The 21,765-nt window shown below is 52.4% G+C and overlaps 3 protein-coding genes across 4 annotated transcripts; 2 read left to right on the top strand and 1 right to left on the bottom strand.

Moving 5' to 3' along the window:
* The first annotated feature begins 433 nt into the window (after positions 1-433).
* ERP29 (endoplasmic reticulum protein 29) lies at positions 434-5,710 on the top strand. Its single transcript, XM_068412700.1, has 3 exons — positions 434-584; positions 2,536-2,674; positions 3,815-5,710. Exons 1-3 carry the CDS (start codon positions 465-467, stop codon positions 4,315-4,317), a joined length of 762 nt encoding a protein of 253 aa, XP_068268801.1. The 5' UTR covers positions 434-464; the 3' UTR covers positions 4,318-5,710.
* Positions 5,711-6,261: 551 nt separating this feature from the next.
* TMEM116 (transmembrane protein 116) lies at positions 6,262-18,789 on the top strand. Of its 2 annotated transcripts, none has more exons than XM_068412826.1 (11): positions 6,262-6,299; positions 6,913-6,959; positions 7,106-7,169; positions 10,207-10,338; positions 14,280-14,384; positions 15,581-15,630; positions 16,050-16,133; positions 16,217-16,355; positions 16,836-16,980; positions 17,095-17,168; positions 18,040-18,789. In XM_068412826.1, the coding sequence occupies exons 2-11, from the start codon at positions 6,946-6,948 to the stop codon at positions 18,238-18,240; spliced, it is 1,008 nt and encodes a 335-aa protein (XP_068268927.1). In that variant the 5' UTR covers positions 6,262-6,299; positions 6,913-6,945; the 3' UTR covers positions 18,241-18,789. The 2 variants fall into 2 exon arrangements, with proteins under 2 accessions (XP_068268927.1, XP_068268926.1); XM_068412825.1 differs by lacking the exon at positions 6,262-6,299 and adding an exon at positions 6,577-6,658.
* A 425-nt stretch (positions 18,790-19,214) lies between these two features.
* Positions 19,215-21,442, bottom strand: LOC137670178 (disintegrin and metalloproteinase domain-containing protein 20-like). The gene has a single exon (XM_068412865.1). It carries the CDS (start codon positions 21,423-21,425, stop codon positions 19,227-19,229), a length of 2,199 nt encoding a protein of 732 aa, XP_068268966.1. The 5' UTR covers positions 21,426-21,442; the 3' UTR covers positions 19,215-19,226.
* Positions 21,443-21,765: the final 323 nt, after the last annotated feature.

Genomic DNA, 21,765 nt, shown 5'->3' with positions numbered 1-21,765 from the left:
TGGGCAATGCAATGGCAGTGGCCATCATGCCTGGCCTGCTGTTGTGTATAAATATATTACACACCACCAGCTGCTCTCTCCTCTCCAGCTGTCCCTGTTAATCTCTGCACAGCCGTAGCGCTGCAGGCTCTCCTGCGAGAGCAGATCCTGCGATCTACCCTTGTCGCCCCACTTTATCTGTGCATTCGCTGCTGGAAGCTGCCCGCTTGTACTCATTTTTCTGGCAGCAGCAGCAGCACCGCGCGCTGCCCGCCGAGGGAAGGGGCTGCCTGGGCGCCCCGCCCGTTCCACGGCCGCCGTGGAAGCAGCGCGGCCTGAGATCAGCGCTCGTGGTCCGAGGGCCCGGGGCGAGGACCCCGCGCGGCCCCGGGACGGGCGGGGCGGGGCGGGGCGGGCCCCCGGCGGCGGCCGGCGCTCCGCGCGGTCACGTGGCCGCGGCAGCCTCGCTCCCTCCACGCTCCGCCATGGCTGCGGCGGCCGCCGCCGGCTCCCTGCTCCTCTGCCTGCTCGGCCTGGCGCTGCCCGGCGGCAGCGCGCTGCACACCAAGGGCTCCGTGCCCCTCGACGCCATCACCTTCTACAAGGTACGGCCCGCCCGGCGGGCGCTGCCGGCTCTGGCGGAACGCTCGCGGGGGGAGGCGCGCCGGGAGCGCGGCGGCCATGTGCACCGTGGCGGCGGCCATAGCAACAGGCGGGCAGGCTCGGAGCGCCGTGGAGGCGGCAGGGGCCCTGGGCAGCGGGGGGGAGCCGGGGCAATGGAGCGGGCCGCGGGCGCGGGGCCGCCCCCCCCCACTACACCCGCCGCCGGCGCGGGGCAGCGCTCGCGGCCCGCGGAATGGCCGAGGCGGCGGGCCCGCCGCGCCGCAGCCAATGGGGGAGCGGCAGCCGCGGCGGCCAGCCAATGGGCGCGGTCCAAGTGGAGCCGCGCCGCGGGGGCAGCGCTGCGGCCGGGGGCGCGGGGGGCCCGGCCCGGCCCGGCTCGGCCAGCGGCACCGGCGCGGCGAGGTCCGGCTGCCGCCGCGGCTCCTCGGCCCAGCGCCGGGCCGGCTCCCCGCCACCCCGGGCTGGGAGCAGAGGAGCCGCTGTCGGCTGGCTCCTGCTCGGCCCGTGACCCAGGGCAGGACCGTGCAGGGGAGCGAGTCGGGGCCGTGAGCGCGCTCTGCTTGGGCCGGTTTCACCTCTTTTTGTGTTCGTGAAAGAGAAGGCAACAGGCTTCTGTCAGACTGAGGTGTTGCAGGTTTTTTTCTGGGCGAAATCACTTTGAAATGAAGGTATCTTCCTAGAGCGTGGCAGGATTTTTATTTCAGTAGCGCCTGGTGCAGCGACAGGCGTCGCAGGCCCAGCTTCGGGCAGATGGCGAGACGCCCATGGAAAGGGAGTCGTCGTATGGCAGGATTAAAGCGTGTGCTGCAGCAGTACGAGCTGGAGAGACAACGCTCAGCTGAGCTGTTTGAAAAGTATCTGCCCTAAACAATCTGCTCAGGCATGAGCAAATGCCTCCTGCCACATGCCAGCCCCCCACTTGATATTTCTGCTGTGACAAACCATTTTTGGTGTTTAAACACTACAGCACTCTACAACCCGTAGGAGCTTCCAGCTCTTCCGCTATGAGAAGAATTTGAAGTAATTGGCAGAATGCTGCAAGAGGGACTTTAAAAGACCAGCAGAAATATCAAAACTGTGACACCTGCCATGTTCCCTTCTTACTGGGACAGTAAATAAAGCGATCAGCAGGCCCAGGACTGAAGACTTTTGTTAGCTGTTGCAGCCAGCTGTGATGTCAGTGCCTGAGCAGTGCTTGCAGTGCACTTTGTAGGTGGGGACCTGTGTTGCAACCTGACCCTGTTCTCTAGAAAAAAAGATTTTGTAAGGTCTTGTCCTGGAGGGAGACAAAAATCCCACGCCAGGTGACCGATTCCATTTCCAAGCTTCTTTCATAGAATCATAGAATCGTTTTGGTTGGAAAGGACCTTTAAGACTTGAAAGGGCATCATCCGAGCGGAGCAAAATTCAAAAGTAATGGTGCAGGCGAAGAGGAATAAATTAAACCACAAATTCTCTGTTTACTGAACCAGTACAGCTCCTCCAGCATCTCCGCGTGCTCCCCGCGCCTCCTCTCTCAGCTAAGAGCTGCGCTCCTCATGCTGGGACACTTCAGAATGACATTAGATTTGGCCTCTATCCTCTTAATGTCCCATTAGAAATTGTTTAGCTGGCTTCCTTCCAAGATGCTAATCAGATTTACAATAAGCAAATCATGTATAATTAAAGGCATTATCAGATCCCCCAAACCTACCATGTACCATCTTTATCATCTAGGGTAGGACTACGCCCACCCAAAGCTCAGTCTTTCCTCCACACTGCGGTGAGTCACTTTTGAAGGCCATAATTATAACATTTCCATTCTCCCTCTGCATCTCCTCGTGTCACAGGAAAAGAAGAACAAGCTAGAGCAACCTTAGGTGACTTACAGATTACCCAAACCCGAAATGCTAACATTTTGTCTTTTTTTTTTCCCCCTTCTTCTTGTTTTAGGTTGTTCCTAAGCATAAGTTTGTCCTTGTGAAATTCGATACACAATATCCCTATGGCGAGAAACAAGATGAGTTTAAAAAGCTGGCAGAGAGCTCAGGCTCCAGTGAGGATCTTCTGGTGGCTGAAGTGGGGATATCAGGTGAGGAACTCTGGACGGATCCCTGCAGCGCGGGTTGGTGTGGAGGCAATAACCCCCACTGCAATTTCTGATTAAAACAGGCTCTGAGGTGATTTGGATAGTGAGAAATGAGACGGGCCGGCCCTGGCAGAGCACAGCACCTGCTGCGGCTGGGCGCTGAGCTCTGCCTCCCGCCGGCAGCATGGGAGTGCTGCTTATCTCCTCGCGGCTGGGTAATGAAGCAAGTCAGCCCACGCTGCTAAACTGGATGCCACCCTCCTCATTCGGAGCACTTTTTGTCTTTTTTGGTTTTTTTCCTTGCTGAGAGAAACGTTTTCATCCGTTTCTAGGGCACAAGCCTTACAAGAATCATGCTTTAGCCACAAGCCTGGTCAAACAAAGCACATAATGTATAATTAATTAATTGTAGCAAGCCCTCCGTTTATTGCTGGTAACGCACAGAAAGCGGTCGTTGCCCTGTGGCTGCTGTAACTGGATGTTCTTGTAATTGGCTTTAGGAGAAAAGCAGTGAGGAATGGATCACTGTCACCTTACTCGCTCTTGCTTTGTAGGTAGAATTATGAATTTAAGCTTACAGGAATTGTCAAACCCACACTGACATCTCTAAACACACATGGATTTAGCTAAGTAGCAGAATTGAAATCTCTTTAAGTTGTGTTTTCTGTCCTCAAGAATAAATGCGATTTATGTAAGATGAGAAAACATCTTGCAGCTTGGCATGCTGTCAGAACTCAAATGTGTAAGTGTACCTTCTCTGCACATAGATCAGGAAAAAAATCAATTTAACTGTAAAATCAAAATAAAATCAATGGATAGAGCAAAACAAGGAAAAAAAAGGCTATTAATTTCCCACAAGGAGGGTGGGGTTTGTATGTAGAGGTCCTGCTGATGTCTTATGCTGTCACGGTCACAGCAAAGCACCATGAGAATCTTGTATTCTTTGGAAAACCTAATGATGGTTTGCCTCACACAAATGATTTTCTGGGATGTTTTTGTTTCAGTGTATGGCATTTCCTGGCAAAGAGGTTATTAGGAAGCGTTGAAACTCTGGAGACAAATATTTATCAGTTTGAGTAGGAGAGAATCCTAAACTCATTTTTTCTTTTGATTAACATACTGTGTTTCATTTTCTGTTGACAGATTATGGTGATAAACTGAACACTGAGCTGGGAGAAAAGTACAAGCTGGATAAGGAAAAGTTCCCTATTTTTTACTTGTTCCAGAATGGTGACTTTGACAATCCCTTACCTTACAGCGGCCAAATCAAGGCCGGGGCTATTCAGCGCTGGCTGAAGAGTAATGGCATCTACCTGGGGATGCCAGGCTGCCTGAAAGAGTACGACATGCTGGCCAGCAAGTTTGTGAGCACCACTGAGAAATCAGAACGCCAGTCCCTCCTGAAAAAGGGGCAAGAAGGTTTAGAAAAAACAAAAGAAACCGAGAAGAAGTCAGCTGAGCAATACTTGAAAATTATGACCAAGATGCTGGAGCAGGGAGAAGAGTTTGCTGCAAATGAAGTTGTCCGAATCACAAAACTGATTGAGAAGAACAAAATGAGTGATGGAAAAAAGGAAGAGCTTCAGAAAACCCTCAATATCCTTGCTTCTTTCCTGAAGAAGAATAATGAAAAAGATGAGCTCTAATATGTTGGAGAACTTTGTACAAGCTGTGAAACACTGTCAAGAGTCCTAACCAGTTCTCCTTATGCAAGCAAACTTCCCCTGACTTCAAGAGAGCAGCAGATTTCCTTCGGGTATTCTCAGTTTAGAAGATCAAGAGGAAGACATTCCTTAAAAACACAGTATTCTAAATGTTGGAAAAATCACCTTAAAGCAAGACACCAGTATTGTGTATTAATATTCAATAACAGTGTTAAAGTAGACCAAAAAAAAAAAAAGCACTAGATTGGCCTGAAGCACATTCCTGGTGGTTTTTACAGCTGTTCCCTGGCAAACAAATAGCAAAATTCAGTCTCACATTCCATCTTACGTGTTGTGAAAGGTACAGATCGGGTGCCCCTCACATCCCCACCTTTCCCTGTTCTTACTGTCCTTGGGTTTTACGCTCTTTAGTCTACCCCTCCTACCTTTTGTTTTCCCAATAGGGCTCCTTCTCTGAGTCTTGTTCTCCTTACCTGTTGTTGACTAAGAGACCCGGAGTTTCCTTTTTCTGCCTTCTCTTTCAGTGACTCCTGTCTTTGGCTTGGGTGTTGGCCAATGCTGGCAGGTGTAGTCAAGACAAGTCCTCCACGTATCAGAACTTGCCCCTCATCTTCTGGCTGGAGCAGCCGTTACAGCAAACATTCTACTGAAATCCTTTGTGGTACCCTGACCGAGCGGAGATTTGAGCTCTGAGCAAGGGCAGAGGCTCCTTGAGGTGCTATTACTCGGACTCGCCAGTTTCTGCAAAAACATGGTTTTTCAGAAGCTGATTAGGCAAATTCGGGTGAGTTTTCTTAGGGCTGAAGAGCACATGCCATGTCTGTGCGTTTTGCCTGTCCTTCGCATCCAAGCTTCATTTCCCAGGTTCAGAATAAGGGGGGTGAGACCAATAAGGACATCCGAAAGTCTCAAGCCATAGTTAACATGAACAAACTATTTTCTCCAGCCTTGTCTTCAGAAGCAATTGACAGTGTCAAACTAAAGCTTCATCAGCATTTGGTAGTTTTAAATATTTGAAAACAAGGTCTTGAAACAGGAAGCAGAAGTATTTGTGCCTGTAGAAGCCCCATCTGTGCTATTTTAATGGAGATGCCTGACCCAGGGATCAGGTCGGTCCTAAAAACTTGATACTGCATGTGTTGGTGTATGAATTCAGATGGCCCCTGGAAGATGCTGTACTCCTGATCAGGGTTACAGAGTTGAAAAAAGAAACACCTGAGCATTTTACCTTCAGACTACGCTTTAAGCCAGGCAAAACTGATTTCTGTGGGAGCTTTGCTGCCTTTTGAATCCTGGGCTGGGTACAAAGAGCAGATATTGCTACAAGATAAAATGTATTAATAATGCTATAATAAAAAAAAAACCTTCCAGTTAATAGCTGCTTCTTAAAACTGCTTTCTCGAGGACGTGCTGCTGATTTTGTGGTTGGAAGGGAAGGCAAAGGCTGATCAGCCAGATGATGCGAGAGGGGCGCAGGTTGTGTGGAAGGAGGAAGGACCCCAAGCACGATGGTTTTTGGGGCGCAGCCTCGACGAGGCCGCTGTGAAGACGCTTCCCGCTTGGCTCCTGAGGAGAGAGGAGGCGCCTCAGGGAGCCCCCGGCGCTGGGCGCCCCCGCCTCGCGCGCGCCCCCTCACAGGTGCCGCCGCCCGCGCGCGCCCCCTCACAGGTGCCGCCGCCCGCGCGCGCCCCCTCACAGGTGCCGCCGCCCGCGCGCGCCCCCTCACAGGTGCCGCCGCCCGCGCGCGCCCCCTCACAGGTGCCGCCGCCCGCGCGCGCCCCCTCACAGGTGCCGCCGCCCGCGCGCGCCCCCTCACAGGTGCCGCCGCCCGCGCGCGCCTTAAAGCAGCTCCCCGCCGCTCGTGACGTCACCGAGAGGCGGTGCTATGAAGACGAGATGTGGAGCCCGGTGCCAACTTAACGGGGGAAGCCGAGCAGGGTCGCTTCGGGCCGGCCCCTGGAAAGGTGACTGGGCACACCACCACGGGGTGTTCGGTGCGGGGGTCCCCCGCGAGCCCTCCAGCCGGGGCTGGGTCGGGCTCTGCAGCCCGGCGGGGATGCACGGCGGCGGACGCGCGGGTCCCCGGGACACCGGCCCCGCTGTTCCCCCGGGGCTCCGGTCCCCATCAGCCCCTCTCTACGACCGGGCGCTGTCCTCAGCCGGCCCCGACGGCGGGGGCCGGGCGCGGGGCGGGCCGGGCGCGGGGTGGCCCCGGGGCGGAGCGCGGGCGGTGCCCGCAGCCCCGGGAGCGGTGCGGCGGCGGCGGTGGGTGCCCATGGCCCTCCCGGCGGAGGCGGCCCGGCTGGACGGGGGCTGGCAGGAGGTGAGCGAGCCCCGCCGGCACCGGGACCCCGGGGGACCCTGCCCGTCCCCTCTCCCGGGACCCTGCCCGTCCCCTCCGTGCGCGCCCCGTCGCCCCCATGCCCTCCCTAGCCCTGCGCCCCGCTCCGTACCCCGCGGCACCGGCAGCCCTGCCCGCCCCCTTCCGGGGCTGGGACGTGCCCCCGGCCCGCGGCCCCCCGGTGCGTGCCCGCCCGCAGCGCGGGGTGCTGAGCTCGTCCCCGTCCTTCTCCCCAGGTCTTCTCGGCGCTCCAGTGGATCCAGTTCACCATGGCCGTGCTCAGGTACAGCGCGCTGCTAAACCCGCGGCCCCGCGATGCCGGGCTGGAGTTACTATTGCAACGACGATTTTCTCCGGGAAAAAAGAGAAATCGCTTCTCCCAGCGAGGCAGATGTGCTCCTGTTCCAACCTCTGCTTTGTTTTTCTCAGTGTTATAGGTTCCAGCTCAATTATTGCCTACGCCATCTTTCAAAATGCAGTGCGGTCCCCCGAGGTAAGGTCTGCGCCTCCTTTTCCCCTCCCTAAGTCGAGGTGTCGGTACCTTGCAGATGGGTCGTGCGTGTAGCAAAGACCCAGGTGGGTCAGGCACTCTGCTAGGAGCAGCTGGAGGTCTCAGGTTTATGTGGTTAAACCTCGTTTAACAGCTGGGAGGCAAAGGGCTTGCCAAGAGTTTGGCCCTTTGTGATAGTTGAAGGGACTAACCTTGAGCTGCACTCACGCAGGGAGAAGCAGGTGCCTTAGCCCTGCGCTTTCTGCTGCTCTGGGAAAGTCCTCCAGTCATTCCTGGGAATGAGTATTTATTAGTGTATCCTCTTCCATGGGGCAAAACGCCTGGAGGGCTGAGGAGCTGTGTACAAAGCTGCTGAAGTGCAAATTGGAGAAGCCCCTGTAGGAAATGTATTTACAGGTGTCCGTCTTCGGGTATGTCTGAGTGGTTTTTCCAGGCAGGTGCGCTACTAAAACTGATACAACTCAAAGATGCTGCAAAGTTCAGACGAAAAGAGACCAGGCTGAAAAGCCGTTTGTTGTGCTGGACTCTGCAGTGGGGTTTTGGAAGATCCACCCTGGCCACACACAGGAGCCACCAACTGAAGTACATCATGGGTTTGATCTGCAGCCCAGAGAACAGGACTTCCAGGGAATGCAGTGAGTTATCCCCAGGGAAGGGAGGCATGCAACCAAGCTAACAACTGACACCTCGTTGGATGAAGCAGAGTGGAGAGGAGAATGGGTGTCCAGGTTTGCAGGGCAAATTTGCACCTCTTACAACATGCAGGGCAGTCTTGCTCCCAGGCAGGCAGCCTCCTGGAAATGCTCTGCCCAGCACATCAAGAATGAGCTGTGGAGATCTCCATGCGTTCCCGGGGAGGAAGAGGAAGGAAGGAAGGCTGGGACTTCACCTTAGTGCTGGGATGGAAAACCTGCCTGAGCTTGTGCTGCACAAGGTGCATATCAAAGGCTCCATCTACCACATCTTCTGCACCTGGAGAGCTCCAGATGTGGTTCTCTCCTGGGGTTCTCCACTCTGGTATGATATGGAGCTGGGTTTGGCAGGTGTCCCAGCGTGACTCAGCAGCCTCGGCCTGTTTAATTCCATGGCTAGTAGTCTGTGTTACTCAGGAGCCCTTGTGCTATTAGTCACATGATGTGGCTGTGGCTTGGGAGCTGCACTCTAGCTGTGAGCCACACATGGCTCCAGGTCCCAGATGGATCCTTCCTGCTCGAGGGAGTCCAGATGTTTCTGCTCAGATTATTTCTGCAAATGCAGATAGGAGGGATGGATACTAGCTGGAGTGACTCGCCTGCATCAGGCTTCCAGACTCTTGTTCTGCTGCCAGGGGAGATCCGTCGCTGGTGTTTCAAAAGCGGCAAAATCTTCAGGAACTTCCCCATCGCCTTGTCCCCATGTTTCTGGTCTTAAGTGGAAATTTGTAAACAAAGGGGCTGGAAGAGATCCATATCAAAGCTGCCACAAACAGCTTATTCCCTGAGTCATGAGGCTCCAGAATAAAATGTTTAAAAATAAACAGCTCTGGAGGCTGGGAGGAGAACAATGTTATAAACACTTCCCCTCCAGCCCCCAGCCTAGGAAATCACATACTGCATTCTTGAGGCTTGTTTTCTGTCTCTACGGGGTCAATAAAACTCTTCAGCCTGAGCTAAATCATTCAGAAGAGATGATGGCAAGCAGCGAAGAAAGAATTTCCTCTGTCACGTCAACAGGTTCTGTGCAGGCAGATGTCCCTGGGCAATGGCCAGACAGAGCTAAATCAACATGTGTGCTCCAGCCTGGCAGCTCATCTGAATCATTACATCTTTACATTCCCTTCCTCTATTTTATAAATACCATTTGGGTTTTTTTCTTTTCCCTTTTACAAAGAAGAGCCATGCTGCCTTTCACTTACCACTGTGTCACCTACTTCTTTATTTAGGTCTGTGCCAAAATAGCTCCTCAACCAACCAGCAGTGCCTTGGTCCAAGGACACTTGTTGCTAGAGAAGAGCCTGGGAGGGGGGGCCAGGAAGACACCAGGTAGATCTCCCTCAAGCTGTGCCATCAGGGCAGAGCTGGTTCAATCAGATCTACCTTACCCCTCATCAGCCTGACTAAGCTCTTTCTTGCTGCTCACAGGAATAACTATCACACAACGTGATGGGTGGCGAACATTTACTTGAAGGACAATACTGAAGCAAATCTCACCAAAAGCTCAGTTCCATGAAAAAAAAACCTTCTTAATATCAAGGTCTCCTGAAATGTTTCCATGCTGTGTTTAGCATTATAATTTCCTGTAGGGAAAAAAAAAATGCCATCATTTTCTCTCCAGGATGCTGAAAATTAGGTACCAAAGACTACAATTAAGAATCTAGATAATTAGGCTGCTTTTCCAGAGTGTCTGCTCTCCCACTAACAACGAAAATGTTGGCCAGAATTTTGCACAAATGTTTTCCTGCAGGATTTACGGTCCTTTTGGCCAGTGCATGCAAACTGGAAATGGGCTGGAAAGTGCCCTTAGAGGAGACGCGACTCTGTTCCAGCAAGATGCGGTGTGCAGCAGGGAGAGTCGTAGTGAAAATCAATCTGGCATGTAAAATAGACTCAGCCTTAGTCACAAAACATGAAACACATAGGAAAAAAAGTCTGTTTCAAGTTATTTCAGAACTGAAGTAGTGTTTGTGTTCACCGAAAGTTTGATGTTTCTATCAGTTGATTTAACAAATACCATCACTCCTCCCTGCCAACCTGTCCCAGTCTGCAAAGTTGTGACATTCTGGACCTTTGAGATATTTTCTGTAAGAGTTGATGCTGCTCTTGGGTCGTGGGGAGTTGCTTGTGTCAGACAGGGCGGTTAGAGCGGGGTGTCTGCGTTCAAACAGCTCGAGAGAGCAAGAGTCAGCAAAGGAGAGCTGCCCTGCCAGCAGAGCTGGGGGACCAAAGAGTGATTAGATGACGGGGTAAAACTGCTGCTGCAGGTGGTCGTGGGAGCGTCGTGACCACCGCCCAGACCTGCTGACCGCTTTAACTTTTCCCAGGTTCGTCCTCTCTTCTACCTGAGCCTCTCCGACCTATTTCTGGGCATGTGCTGGCTCGCTGGGACCCTTCTCTATAGCACGCCAACCTCCAAGCAGGATCTCATCTGCTACAACCTGCAAGCGACAGGACAGGTGAGTAGCCTTGGCATCACCGTTCGCGCTGTTACTTTACACCCATTGCCTTAATTAGCCTCGCTGGTGATCAGAGCGTGGCTGGGGGGGGCTGTTTCTAGACAGGCTTTGGCAGAGACTCCCCGTGTGAACTTGATTTATCAGATCTCCTCACCTTGTGTGTATAACAGAGATAACAATGCGTGGTTTTAGGTTCATCTGGGCGGCAAGAGGCAATGAGGAAGGCAGAGAGAGCATGGGATTTGTGGTTGCCACGTTTGGGTTGCTTGTGTAAAGTGAGTAGGTGGGTCTTAATCTATTTCCCGTTGGACCCGTGCCGACGATGATCTCTGTGCCTCTCACACGGCAGCTTTTCTATTCCTCTTTGTGCTTCCTCCCTCCTGGGCAGGAACAGGCACATTCTGCGATTCGCTTGAGCTCAGACTTACAACATGACTCACACAAACAGCCCTGCTCTTGCTGACCTGGCCCTATCCTCTCTCAAACAATCCCAAGGATGCTCAGGGGCTGCTCCGTCAGCGCAAGCTCAGCCCCACATCCCAGCGATTCGGCTGCTTTCCAGCTGATTTCGTGTGCTGGAGACTAATTGGAGGGGAGTGAGTGCAATACCGTGTTCCTGACAGTTTGCTTTTGTCTCACCGAGTTCCCATTTCAGCATTAGGCTTTGCAAATCACCGCTCTCGAAAAACTCTGCAGGGTACGGCCAAGCTTGGGCCAGAGCGATGATCTCTGCGCTTAGTTTCCTTTTCAAGCGCCCACAAAAATGTGGCTGGGGAAGAGCAAGTGGCTTTCGGGAGCCTTGATGTGTGGCGTGTGGGCTCGAGCAGCTCCCTGGGCGCGTGATGGTACCCGTGGATGGGAACTGAAAGGTCGTTGCTGAGCGGCAGCGTGTGGAGCTGGAGAGGCCCCCCGGGCACCTCAGAGAGGGCAGGGGAGCAGCTGTGTGTGCAGTGTGGAAGTGTTCATGCTGGCGTGGGTCTGGGGATGGGCTCCTGCTGCCCAGGGTTGCTTCAGCAGCTGTTCTCGTGGGTAAAACCGTGTTAGGCACGATGGCGAGAGCAGCGGTGCCGCTCCTGGCTTATCTCTGGTTCCTCGAGCTCCCCTGTGCTGCTGTGGAAGCACCGCAATGTGTTCATGGGGTGTGGGTAACTCGGCTGCTTGGGAATGATGCAGGACAGTATCAAAGATGGTTTTTAGATGATGGTACAGGGGAAAATGAGAAGAGCGTGAGAGAGGCTTTTCAGAGCCAGAAGGTGGAAGGAGCATGCGGGACTGAGGGTGTTCCTGAGCTGTTTCCCTTGCAGCTTTGCCCAGGGGGACAGTTCCTCGTGCTGGTGTGACCTTTTTCTGGCCTGGAGAAGACAGGTTGCACTGCTAGAGGAGAAGTAGGATGGATACAGACAATGCACCATCATCTCTCAGCGGAGACCCTGAGAGCATGCCGTGCTCCCACGCATTTCTGGCCCCTTCCTGCCCTTGCTTTTCCAGCCCGTGGCCGTGCTTGTCAGGGACACCAGCAAGGGATGGGGGCGAGGCGGGAGCTTTACTTTCACACTGGGAAAGGCAGCGCGGGGCCTTGGGCAAGTCCTTGCAGGACTTATCTTTGCCTCAGCCCCACGGGGGACAGCCAGGGTGCTGTGCTGGGGTGGGCAGGGTGCCTGCCACATCCCGAACTCAACCACAGGGGCACCGGGCTTCTCTCCTGCGTGCCACCAGCAGACCACCCCTGGCAGGAGGGCTGCCGCGGTTGGCAGAGCCAGCTTGTGTCTGGCAAGAGCTGTCGCTGCTGTTTGCTCTGGGAGAAATTAAAACAAGCAGAGCACTTGCCATAGCAACCGTGCCTGCATGGTGCACGTGACCCAGCGCAGGACACCTCCTTACTAAACACCCCAGCAATGCCCTTGTGTGGTGGGAACACCTTGTGCGTAAGCAGGAGCCAGTAACAGGTTTAACCAGCAGCTTCTGCAGAGCAGAAGTGATCTGTAACCAAAGGCAGTGAGTAAATGTCTCCTGGCCTCATTCTGCCCGTCCTGAGCGGAGAAGTCTCGCAAGGGTTGCATTCCTGGGTGTCTCATAAATACACATGGCTTCTTTGCACACAAACACCTAGAAAAAAATGCACTGAAGGAGAAGGGTGAGGACAGGCTCGGGACTGCTCAGCAGTAGTGTTTGGACATGGCAGCCCTTGGAGAGACTCACAAGGTTGTGGTTGTCTCAAGGGATTGCCTTAGGAGCCGGACAATATTTTGCCTTTTTCAGCCTGTTTGCCATCACTTTATCACCACGGGCTGACATCGCAGCCGATGGAACTCCCCCAGCATCCATACTGTGTCGTAAAGGAGGAGATTGCTTTGTTTCTTGGACTTCCCCTGGTTCAGCCCCAGACCCTTGGTTGATATTAAATGTAAATACTGCTCCCTTCTGCTGTCCCTTGACTTTGTTCTCTCCTCCTCCTCACCTTGCCTTTGCATTACAATAATAAAGTCACAGAATAAAGATTGTGGTTATAATTGCACAATCCCCCCACATTCTTCCAGTTCAGTTCCATTGGCCTAATAATGTCCTGGCAGGCTCCGCTCACGCTGATGAGCACAAAGGGGAGCCGCAGAAGCGTTATAATGAGGGACTCTCATGTCTCCCAGCTCCTGCTTTATCTCCTCGCGGTGAGCATGGCAGGACTGTCCACAGCCCCGACGCTGGGGCTCGGGAGAGCAGATCTCCCTTCACTTTCTGCTGGCAGCTTCACGAGTGGCTTTGGGTTCCCTCTTCCAAAAAACAAGGCAGTGCTGACATTTTGGGAGCCTCTCTAAGGCATTCTGAAGAGCAAGAGAATAACCTTTGTGAACTGTTTTGATGACCTTCCCTGGAAGTAACTGAAGGGCAACAAACTCTCATTAAACCTTGTCTAATGAGCTGGAAAGTCAGGGCAATGTTCCTGCTGCAAAGCAGCAGCCCCTTGGACTCAGCCTCTTGAGGCAGCCAAAAGGATTTGCAGCCTCAGTGAAGGACACCAGCTTTCTTTAGTGACTACTTGCCCAGTCTTAGATGATACCAGAGTGGTGAATCTGTGCTCCTTGCCTCTTTGGCAGAGGATAACAAATCCACAAAAAAATTCACTTGTCCAGCCCTTCCTCTTTGCCTCTGCCGCTGAAGCATGTGTTTCCTGTAACAAACACAGCCCACACATATATATAGTGCAATTAGGCAACGCTGTTTATACTGGACTGCCTGGACCAACCATGGTTTCAGAAACAAATGCAAGAAAGATTTGGGGTTTTTTTAAAGGAAATTTTAGATATTTTGGTCTCATCTCAAGCTGGAATCAAGGGCTGTGAAACTCTCAGTGGGAAACTGTTCTGCATCTTTTCTTTCCTCCTTTTTTCTCATGGAGAGAAAAGGGCTCTGGGGATGTTAACTCAGGCTTAGTGCAGATATTCTCTGCCCTCACTTTCCTCTTTAAATATACTATTGTTTTCTGTTTCCGTGAATTCACTGTGTAGTTAGCTCATGATGTGAGAAGCAAATCAAAGTGCTGCATCTGTGTTGTGTTTCCTAATGGATGTGGCATAGAGAGGGGTCAAAGTGCTTTTGAACCTTTTATTGCCAGGATTTGGGCCAAAATATGAGCCAAGTCACAAAGATTTGTATTTTTAAGACAGTTTGCTGCCATTAGTTCTCCTGTCCCTGGTTTGGGGCCAAAGTGAAGCTGCCTTTGTGTGATCTAAGGTGGGAACCCCTCCCCTACCTGGCTCTTCCCAGTCGGTGCCCCCCTGCAACCCAGATGAGCACAGGGGCTGTGCAGGGACCCTCACCTTTGGCAGTCCACTATGCTGCTTGGCATCCTGCCTCTGGCCCACGGGCTTCAGGTTCATCAGCGATGAATTAAGTGTGTTATGAACTATTATTGTAGGACTGAAATACTGTCTGTTTGTATTTCTCAGATATTCTATGTGGCCTCTTTTCTATACACTGTCAACTACACCTGGCATCTGTACGTGGACCTAAAGATGAAATACAATCAGAACCTTCACAGGATGCCCCCCCAGGTGAGCAGCACTGACATGCAACAGCCGTTGGGTACCAAGGTCTAACTGGGGGATTGTGGTGGGATTTAGGAGGTGAGTACATAACAGTGTATCTCACCACAGGGACTCTGAAGGCCCTTCTGCCCCATGGCTGTATGAATTGACATATCTTGCCCACTGAGGTCAGCGGAGTTACAGCTGGGTCTGCTGTAGGATCTCAGTGAGACATTAGGCTTGCAAGACCAAAGCAGGCGAAGGCCAATGGCAGTGTGCACCTCGGAGCAGATACAGCTCAGGACTAGGCATTGCTGTGGTTCTTCTGCAGTTAGAAGAACAGCAGTTTGCACCAGCTGAGTGACTGGTTGGCTGCTGTCACTGCCCTTCTGCCAGTGCACGGCAGAGGGGACAGGAAAGCAAGGGGTGCCTGGACAGCCTGGGACTGAGAACGGACGATTTCTGTCCCTCCCAGGTGTCGTAGTGTTCGAGAGCGTCAGTAAGTATTGTAAGAGTTTGAGATGGGAGGTGTGACGGAAGTGAGCTGGTGATAAAAGGACCACTTGACTCTTTACAAAAGCCCTTTGGGGAGCCTGTATAATCGCTGGGAACCGAGGAACAAGGACATAGTACTCAGAAAAATACTCTCTGCATTGCAGGCTGAACAAACACTTCACATGCCGTGTGACCAAAATCTCTCCTTGCAGTTGTTTCATTCCTCACACCTGGCTAAACAGCGAGGCACCACCGTCGCCGTGACCAGTGTGTGGCTCCTGATGTGTTGCTGCAAGATAACAGACTCTTTATGCAGCTCTTCCCACGGAACCCATCAGCCCCGTGCCCCTATATAGCCTTTCTCTTCCCCGGAGCAATCTTTGTGTCCCAGCTGTTCCATCTGTCTCTTCGGTAGCAGCACGCTGGGCAGATCAGTCTGTTTCAAGGGCTCTCGTCCATAGGGTTTGGCTCCACTTGTAGGACCAGGTTCCTTCTTGCTGGACTCCCATTCAAAACCCAACACCTACCATAATTCCCCACCACTACAGCTGTGCCCACGTTGTATTGTCGTAGCTGGTGTGTGGATGCAAGCTGCCAAAGTACATTTCCTGGTGAGCAGGGACCAGGACACTCCAAATTGCCTGCATTTCTTCACCAGAACATGAAGTTCCCGTGAACCAGTGGCTGTACAGAAACGATCATTAAATTAAGCTCTTTGGATTTTGCAGGTTGTAGGTTACGCCAGTTGCATTGGCCGAATAGCAACGATCTCGTCGAGGTAAGATTTCATTCTCTCTGGCAGAATGATGTGGTTTTGGTGAACTGTAGTGTGCTGATCTCTGCTTCCTGCTTATTTTGAAGCAAGTTTTACTACAACCTGTAAAGCTCATCAGTAACAGCAGAGTTACAAACTCAGAGTAAGAGGTTTTGGATGGAAGGGCCTTTCTCTAACCAAGTTAGTTACAACTATATTAACTATATAGTTTTTCAGAAAGTGCTCCCTTTACCAATGTATTGCTGGCATGAATGGAAGTGCAAGAGTTAGTAAAGCTGATAAAATACTCTTCCAGAGCAGTGTCAATAAAAACAATTTTTAAGTCCTCTGTAGTGACAGGAGAAAAACCAAGTAGTGTTTGGCTGGGGCTGGGAGCGCTGCAGTGCAGCAACTAACTGTGCCATTGTCCTTTCTTCTCTTAGCCTGATCCCTTTCCTTCTCATGGTGCCTGTGTTTTGCCTGGGCAACAGCAGTAATTGCTACCAGAACTTCAGCCAGAAGCACGGGTAAGCTTCACACATCTCCCTGAAACAGCCCCGCAGCGTCTGAGCGGCGGCAGGAGCTCAGGCCATGCCCTTTCTCCCCACAGGTGTCTGTTGATGCACATGGAAATAGCCGTGCCCGCCAACGAGCCGCAAACCCTCAGCGGCTCTGTTTGCCGTGCGATGCATTTCTATGGCATTGGGGTCTTCCTCATTTCCTTTCTGATCAGCTTCACAGCCATTCTGGTAAGAAACACGGTCCTTGCACACTAGCCAGATGATCAATGTGAGAAAATTTGCCCTTTGTCATCTTTTGCTTGGGTGTTAGCAGGGGCCAGGCAATGTTGGGGGAAGAGCTGTGTGGTGCTGCTTCCCTTTTCAAAAGGGTGATAGGGAAGAGAAAATATCATTGTGCTGCCGTATAAATCCATCTGGAATCCCATGTTCTGTCAGCGCATCCCAAAAAGGATTTAGCAGGTAGAGAAGGCTCAGAGCAAGGCAGCAGAGATCACACACTGCATGGGTCAGCAAGACCCCAGATCAATTCAGAGTCTTGAGTTCAGAAAAGATCACGTACAAAGCAGCTGTGCTCCCTTGCCTGAAAAGGTTTGATAGATTGAAATGAGGTTTTGGCTAAAAAAGCCATGGGATACTCCGTCCTAGATGAACAAGCCAGACCAGAGCACATGCACGAAGTACAAACGATGTCTGCTCGTTCTTTTTTAGGTTATACTCAGTCAAGCCCGAGGTTTGTACAAAAGGTTCGTCAACTCCACGGGATTCCTGGGGGATCAGCAGTGGGCCATGATTAAGATGGTGGAACAACGAGTGGTTTTTTACCCCATCGCATTCTTCTGCTGCTGGGCCCCAGGTTAGCAGAGAGCTGCGTTATTTTCACAACATTCTCCTAAGACATAGTGCCTGGCAATGAAATGCCAAAGAGACGCGGTTAAAGCAATACCCTCTTGTCCTTCTCTTTTCACAGCTGTCCTCCTTGGAGTGCTGAAGCTGACAGTGTCAACAAACAGCAAAATCTACATGGCTCTTCTGATCCTGCAGGTAAAGGTCTTCCCATGCAACCTCCTCTGTTTTGCCTTCTCTCCCTGAACACGAAAATGAGTGTTTGCCTGTTTCTGATCTCTGCGAGACAAAGCGTGTTCGTGGCCACAGAGATCATGAGTCTGATTGATTGATTTATGCCTTTGGTTGGCAAAGGTCTTTGTTAGTTGCTTTATGTTTTTTCACAGGCTTGAAAAGGCCTCAGTAGCCAAAATCACAGCACCATGGAAAGGGTAGGAAATAGGACTAGAATCCCCAGAAATCAGTTAGTTTATTGCATTTCTATGAAAGTCTCCAAATACAATTCCTCCATGACACTTGTCCAGCTGCTTGATGTGTCTGAGGCAGCATTTAGCAAAGGTTGTTAAAATAACCGTGAGATTCCTCTGTCACAGAATCAATGAGGTTGGAAGAGCCCTCTGGGATCATCGAGTCCAACCATTGCCCTGACACCACCATGGCAACTAGACCAGGGCACTAAGTGCCATGGCCAGGCTTTTCTTAAACACATCCAGAGATGGTGACTCCACCACCTCCCTGGGCAGCCCCTTCCAATGGCTAATGACCCTTGCTGAGAAGAAATGCTTCCTAATGGCCAACCTGACCCTCCCCTGGCCAAGCTTGAGGCTGTGTCCTCTTATCCTGTCTCTGGTTGCCTGGGAGCAGAGGCTGACTCCCACTTCACTACAACCTCCCTTCAGGTAGTTGTAGACTGCACTAAGGTCACGTTAGGATGCAGATAGATAAAATCAGGCTGGAAGTGGGAGGCTTGGCCTGACATGCCAGGTCTCACAGCCTGGCAGGGAGCCGCGGAGCGCTGTGCCGTGCTGGCTGACAAGGCAGCCCTGAGCTCCCCTGTGGTCTCTCCCAGGCTCTGACAGCAGCTTCCCAGGGGCTTCTGAACTGCATCGTGTACGGCTGGACGCAGCACGTCTTCCTCTCCCTCAAACGCAACGCCTGCCGGGACGTTGACACTCAGACTCCTCTCCTGCGCTCCCAGAAGAAGTTCTACGCCAGCACGCTCCCCGCCAGCCCGCCCGACGCGGAGGGCTCCACGTCCACCCTGCTCTGATGAAGCCCTGCGTGGAAGGGGAGCAGGCAGCGTCCTAACGAGACCTCGGCGCATTTTAGCCACGTCAGCCAGACCCGCTGTCAGGCTGGCTGGTGGGAACTGTCTTGCCAGCAGCGAAGTTAGCTGTAGTGCTGGAGCAGCCCGAGCAGAGCTGTCGGACACAGACACTTCAGTGAAGATAGTTATTTATTTTGCAGATGTGTACGGATTGTAAATGGATCTTCAAACTTGGTAAATCTTTAGTACAGACTTCCTCCTCGTGGAAATATCTCTAGAAATGCAGCAAAGTGTATGTAACAGCTCAGAGATCTGGTACAGCTCCTTTGAGGGCAGGTGGTCAAAGGATGTTTTACTTCTCTAAGTATTTGCCATTACAAATTAACAGTAAAGCAAAGGTGAATATTTTTCAATCTCTGACTTTTAATTCACTATAAAAATCAGAACATGTGCCTTACTAACAGCCAGCTGCAAGGAGTGAAAAATTACAAAGTAGCATTAAAAAAACAGCGACAACTTCCATGCCTTGACTGCACTTTCCCCTTCTGTTCTTTGTGCCAACTCCTGCTCAGCTACAACACTCACAAAAATAATCTGCTTTGACCCAGTGGAGCATCTCTGCTGAACCAGGTGAGCAGGACTTCACATGAACCTGTCTATGCTCTTCTAGATGCTCAAGTGAATTATTTACTAAGGTGCCCCTGCTCTATAGAAAACAAAACAGATCTTCAGCTGCATTGAAAACAACTCTCTAACTTTTACACTCTTTATTTTCTAACAGCTTCACTTGCTGGGTCCAACCCAAATTTACTTACATAGTAGGTAATACAAGAAGAGGAAATACTCAAGTTTTGTGTAATTAACTTTCATACAGTTTACACAGTTGTGTAAATCACTTTGTGCAAAATCCAGCTTCGGGGTCATACCCGCAGGGCCCGCAGTCCTTTCCAAACCTCAGCTGGTGCGTTTCCCACTGCTTTCATGGTCTTTTAAACATCTTCATCCATACTCTGCTCCTCATCTGCAGGAGTCTCGCTTCTCTCTGTGGCTAAACTTGTCCTGAAAAACGCAGCTATGGCCCTTCTGTACGTGGTTACAGCAACGAGAGCGGTCAGAACAAGGGCAATGGGAACTGTGATCCCCATCACCATCCCAAACACCTTGCTTTGGACAACCTCCACCCTGGACATCGTGAGAGGCGGTGGAGGGCCGCTGTCCACGCTCCCTCCCAGGCCGTGGAACCGGCAGTCCGGAGGAGCCCAGCCAGCTTCGCGGTGGCAGCATTCGAGGTTGTTGCAAACCCCTTTCCCCCCACACAAAACCTTCCCATCGCACTTTGTCCCCACCGTGGCATCCGTGCGTGTCTTGCTAATACAGATCTTTTCTGGCCCACATCTGGTGCCATCAAGCCCTTCTCTGATATCAGGTGTATCGATGCTGGCGTGGTAGGGTATCCTCTTCACACTGACGCACTGCAGCCTTCCACACAGAGCGTTTTGGGGTTTGCATCCCACAAAAGCAACTTCACTCCCATCGCGGCCACAGTTGCCAAATCGATCCCCTTTCACGTTCTGCTTTTTGAAGCAACTTTCTGGAGCACCCCGAGCTTCCTTCCCGAAGACTTTTCGGCACAGGTTGTCACAGGTCGTGCATTTCCCGCAGTAGCAGTAGCCGTCACCGCTGCACGGTGTCCCGTCGTGCACGTGCAGATCCTCTGGGCACCACTTGGAAATCCCATTGCAATGTTCAGGCAAGTCGCACTCATCCGCCTCCGACCTGCACTTGTGTCCTGCAGCCCCAAAGTGGCAGTTCTGACAGCATTGCCCAACGGAGCGGACGGCCCCCAGCTTCAGCCTGTGGCTTCGGTGACAGCAGGGATTGCCTCGGCACTCCTGCGGCCCCCCGCAGTCACACTGCTCTCCCTCATCCATCACCTTGTTGCCACAATGCTTAAAATAGGGCAGTTTTGGTCTGTGGGGCTCTGGGATGTTGCGCAAGCAGTCGCCATCCCCTCTGCTGAGCAGCTCTAAGTAGCGCTGCCTGCTGCAGTTGCTGAAAGCCTTGGCACCGTCGAGCGAGTCTCCTGTCATGAAGCACTTGGTGCCTTCTCCACACACACACTCCTTTTTGTCATGCTCCATCCCCAGGTTGTGACCCAACTCATGAGTAAAAACTATTGAAAAGGTTATGAAATCGCTCCGTACGTGTGAGACAAGACCTGACTGATAACCAGGCTGGCAGATGCTACCTACGTACGCCAGCCCAACCATTAGTCCGAAGTCCATGTAAGTAAATAAATATGCAATGTCGTATTTCATCCTCTGAGAAAGATCCCAATTTCCCCAGTCGTTAAAATTTCTAAGCACTTCTTCTATATCCTGGCTGTACCTGATGAAGTTGCTGTGCGTCCAGATCTCCAGCCCGATCAGGCAGATGCGAATCTTCAGAGGATAGTAGTATGTTTCAGATAAATTGATCGTATCTATAACCAGGAGCATCACGGAGGTCTCGTTGCTCCCTTGGAAGGAAAACAGGTAGTGGTCCACCACGACAAATATCTCAACGTACGTGGTGCGCTTCAGTCTCTGAGACAACTTATGCTTTCTTAAGGGTTTTTTAGCTCTCATCCCACCTGGTTGGTTTTGGATCACCTCGTCCGTCAATCCGCTCGTCAAGGGCGTGTTCTGGGTCTCCTCGTGCCGATAGAGAAGGTGCTGGAAGGTGAGGGACCCCGGTACAGGTTCGATGCCGTAGCTCAGGTTCCCCATTTCCAGCAGCCCCCTCAGACCCGAGCAGGTGCTCAGCGTGGCGAGGGAGCCGGGGCTGCCCTCCACGTAGCCTAGGTAGAAGCAGTCCTCGGGGACGTGGGGCTGCTTCACCACCCTTGTCCCCCTGGGTCTGTACGTGACGACCGGCAGGTTTTTCACCACAAGCCCTCTCTTCGGTGTGAGGTGGATGATGCGGTTCTCCCCCTCCACCCTGAGGACGTAGGACACTTCTCCCCTCGCAGCTTTTCCCTCCCTGGGGGCCAGTTTCCTTGGCCGGACTATCTCGTGGACAGCATAGCCTGGCGGTGGATGATAGCTGCCAGCCCTGGGGAGGAGAGATGCCACCAGCACTGCCCACACCCCCAGCCTGAGGAGCAGCGCTTGCCCCCGGCCGCCATGATGTGCCTGCAGCCACTTCATTGCCAGTGCCTTCAAAATGGCAGTAGGACGGCTCGGGGAGGACCCTCTCTTCCTTGATGCACTCAGGTGCTGTGCCCCTCAGTGCCCCTTCAGAACGTTCTGTGACACAAGGCAAGGCCGTGGCACAGGGACCATGGGTGCTCCTGTGAGGTCACAGGGATGAAGAGCACCCCTCCCCGCCATGGTTCCCTCACCAGGGCGCTGTATGGTGGCCATCGTTGCCAGGGAGCTGTGGTTGATGTTCAGAGCTGCTCCCCTGCCCCTCAGTGAGATCTGGGGAGCCACGCAGCCTCACCGCCCCCTCCTCCTCCTCCCCAAGGTGTGGTCCTGGCCCAAACAT

This window comes from Nyctibius grandis, chromosome 14 (genome assembly GCF_013368605.1).
Source record: "Nyctibius grandis isolate bNycGra1 chromosome 14, bNycGra1.pri, whole genome shotgun sequence".
Taxonomy (NCBI): Eukaryota; Metazoa; Chordata; class Aves; order Nyctibiiformes; family Nyctibiidae; genus Nyctibius; species Nyctibius grandis.
This window is presented reverse-complemented; position numbering and strand designations above follow the sequence as displayed.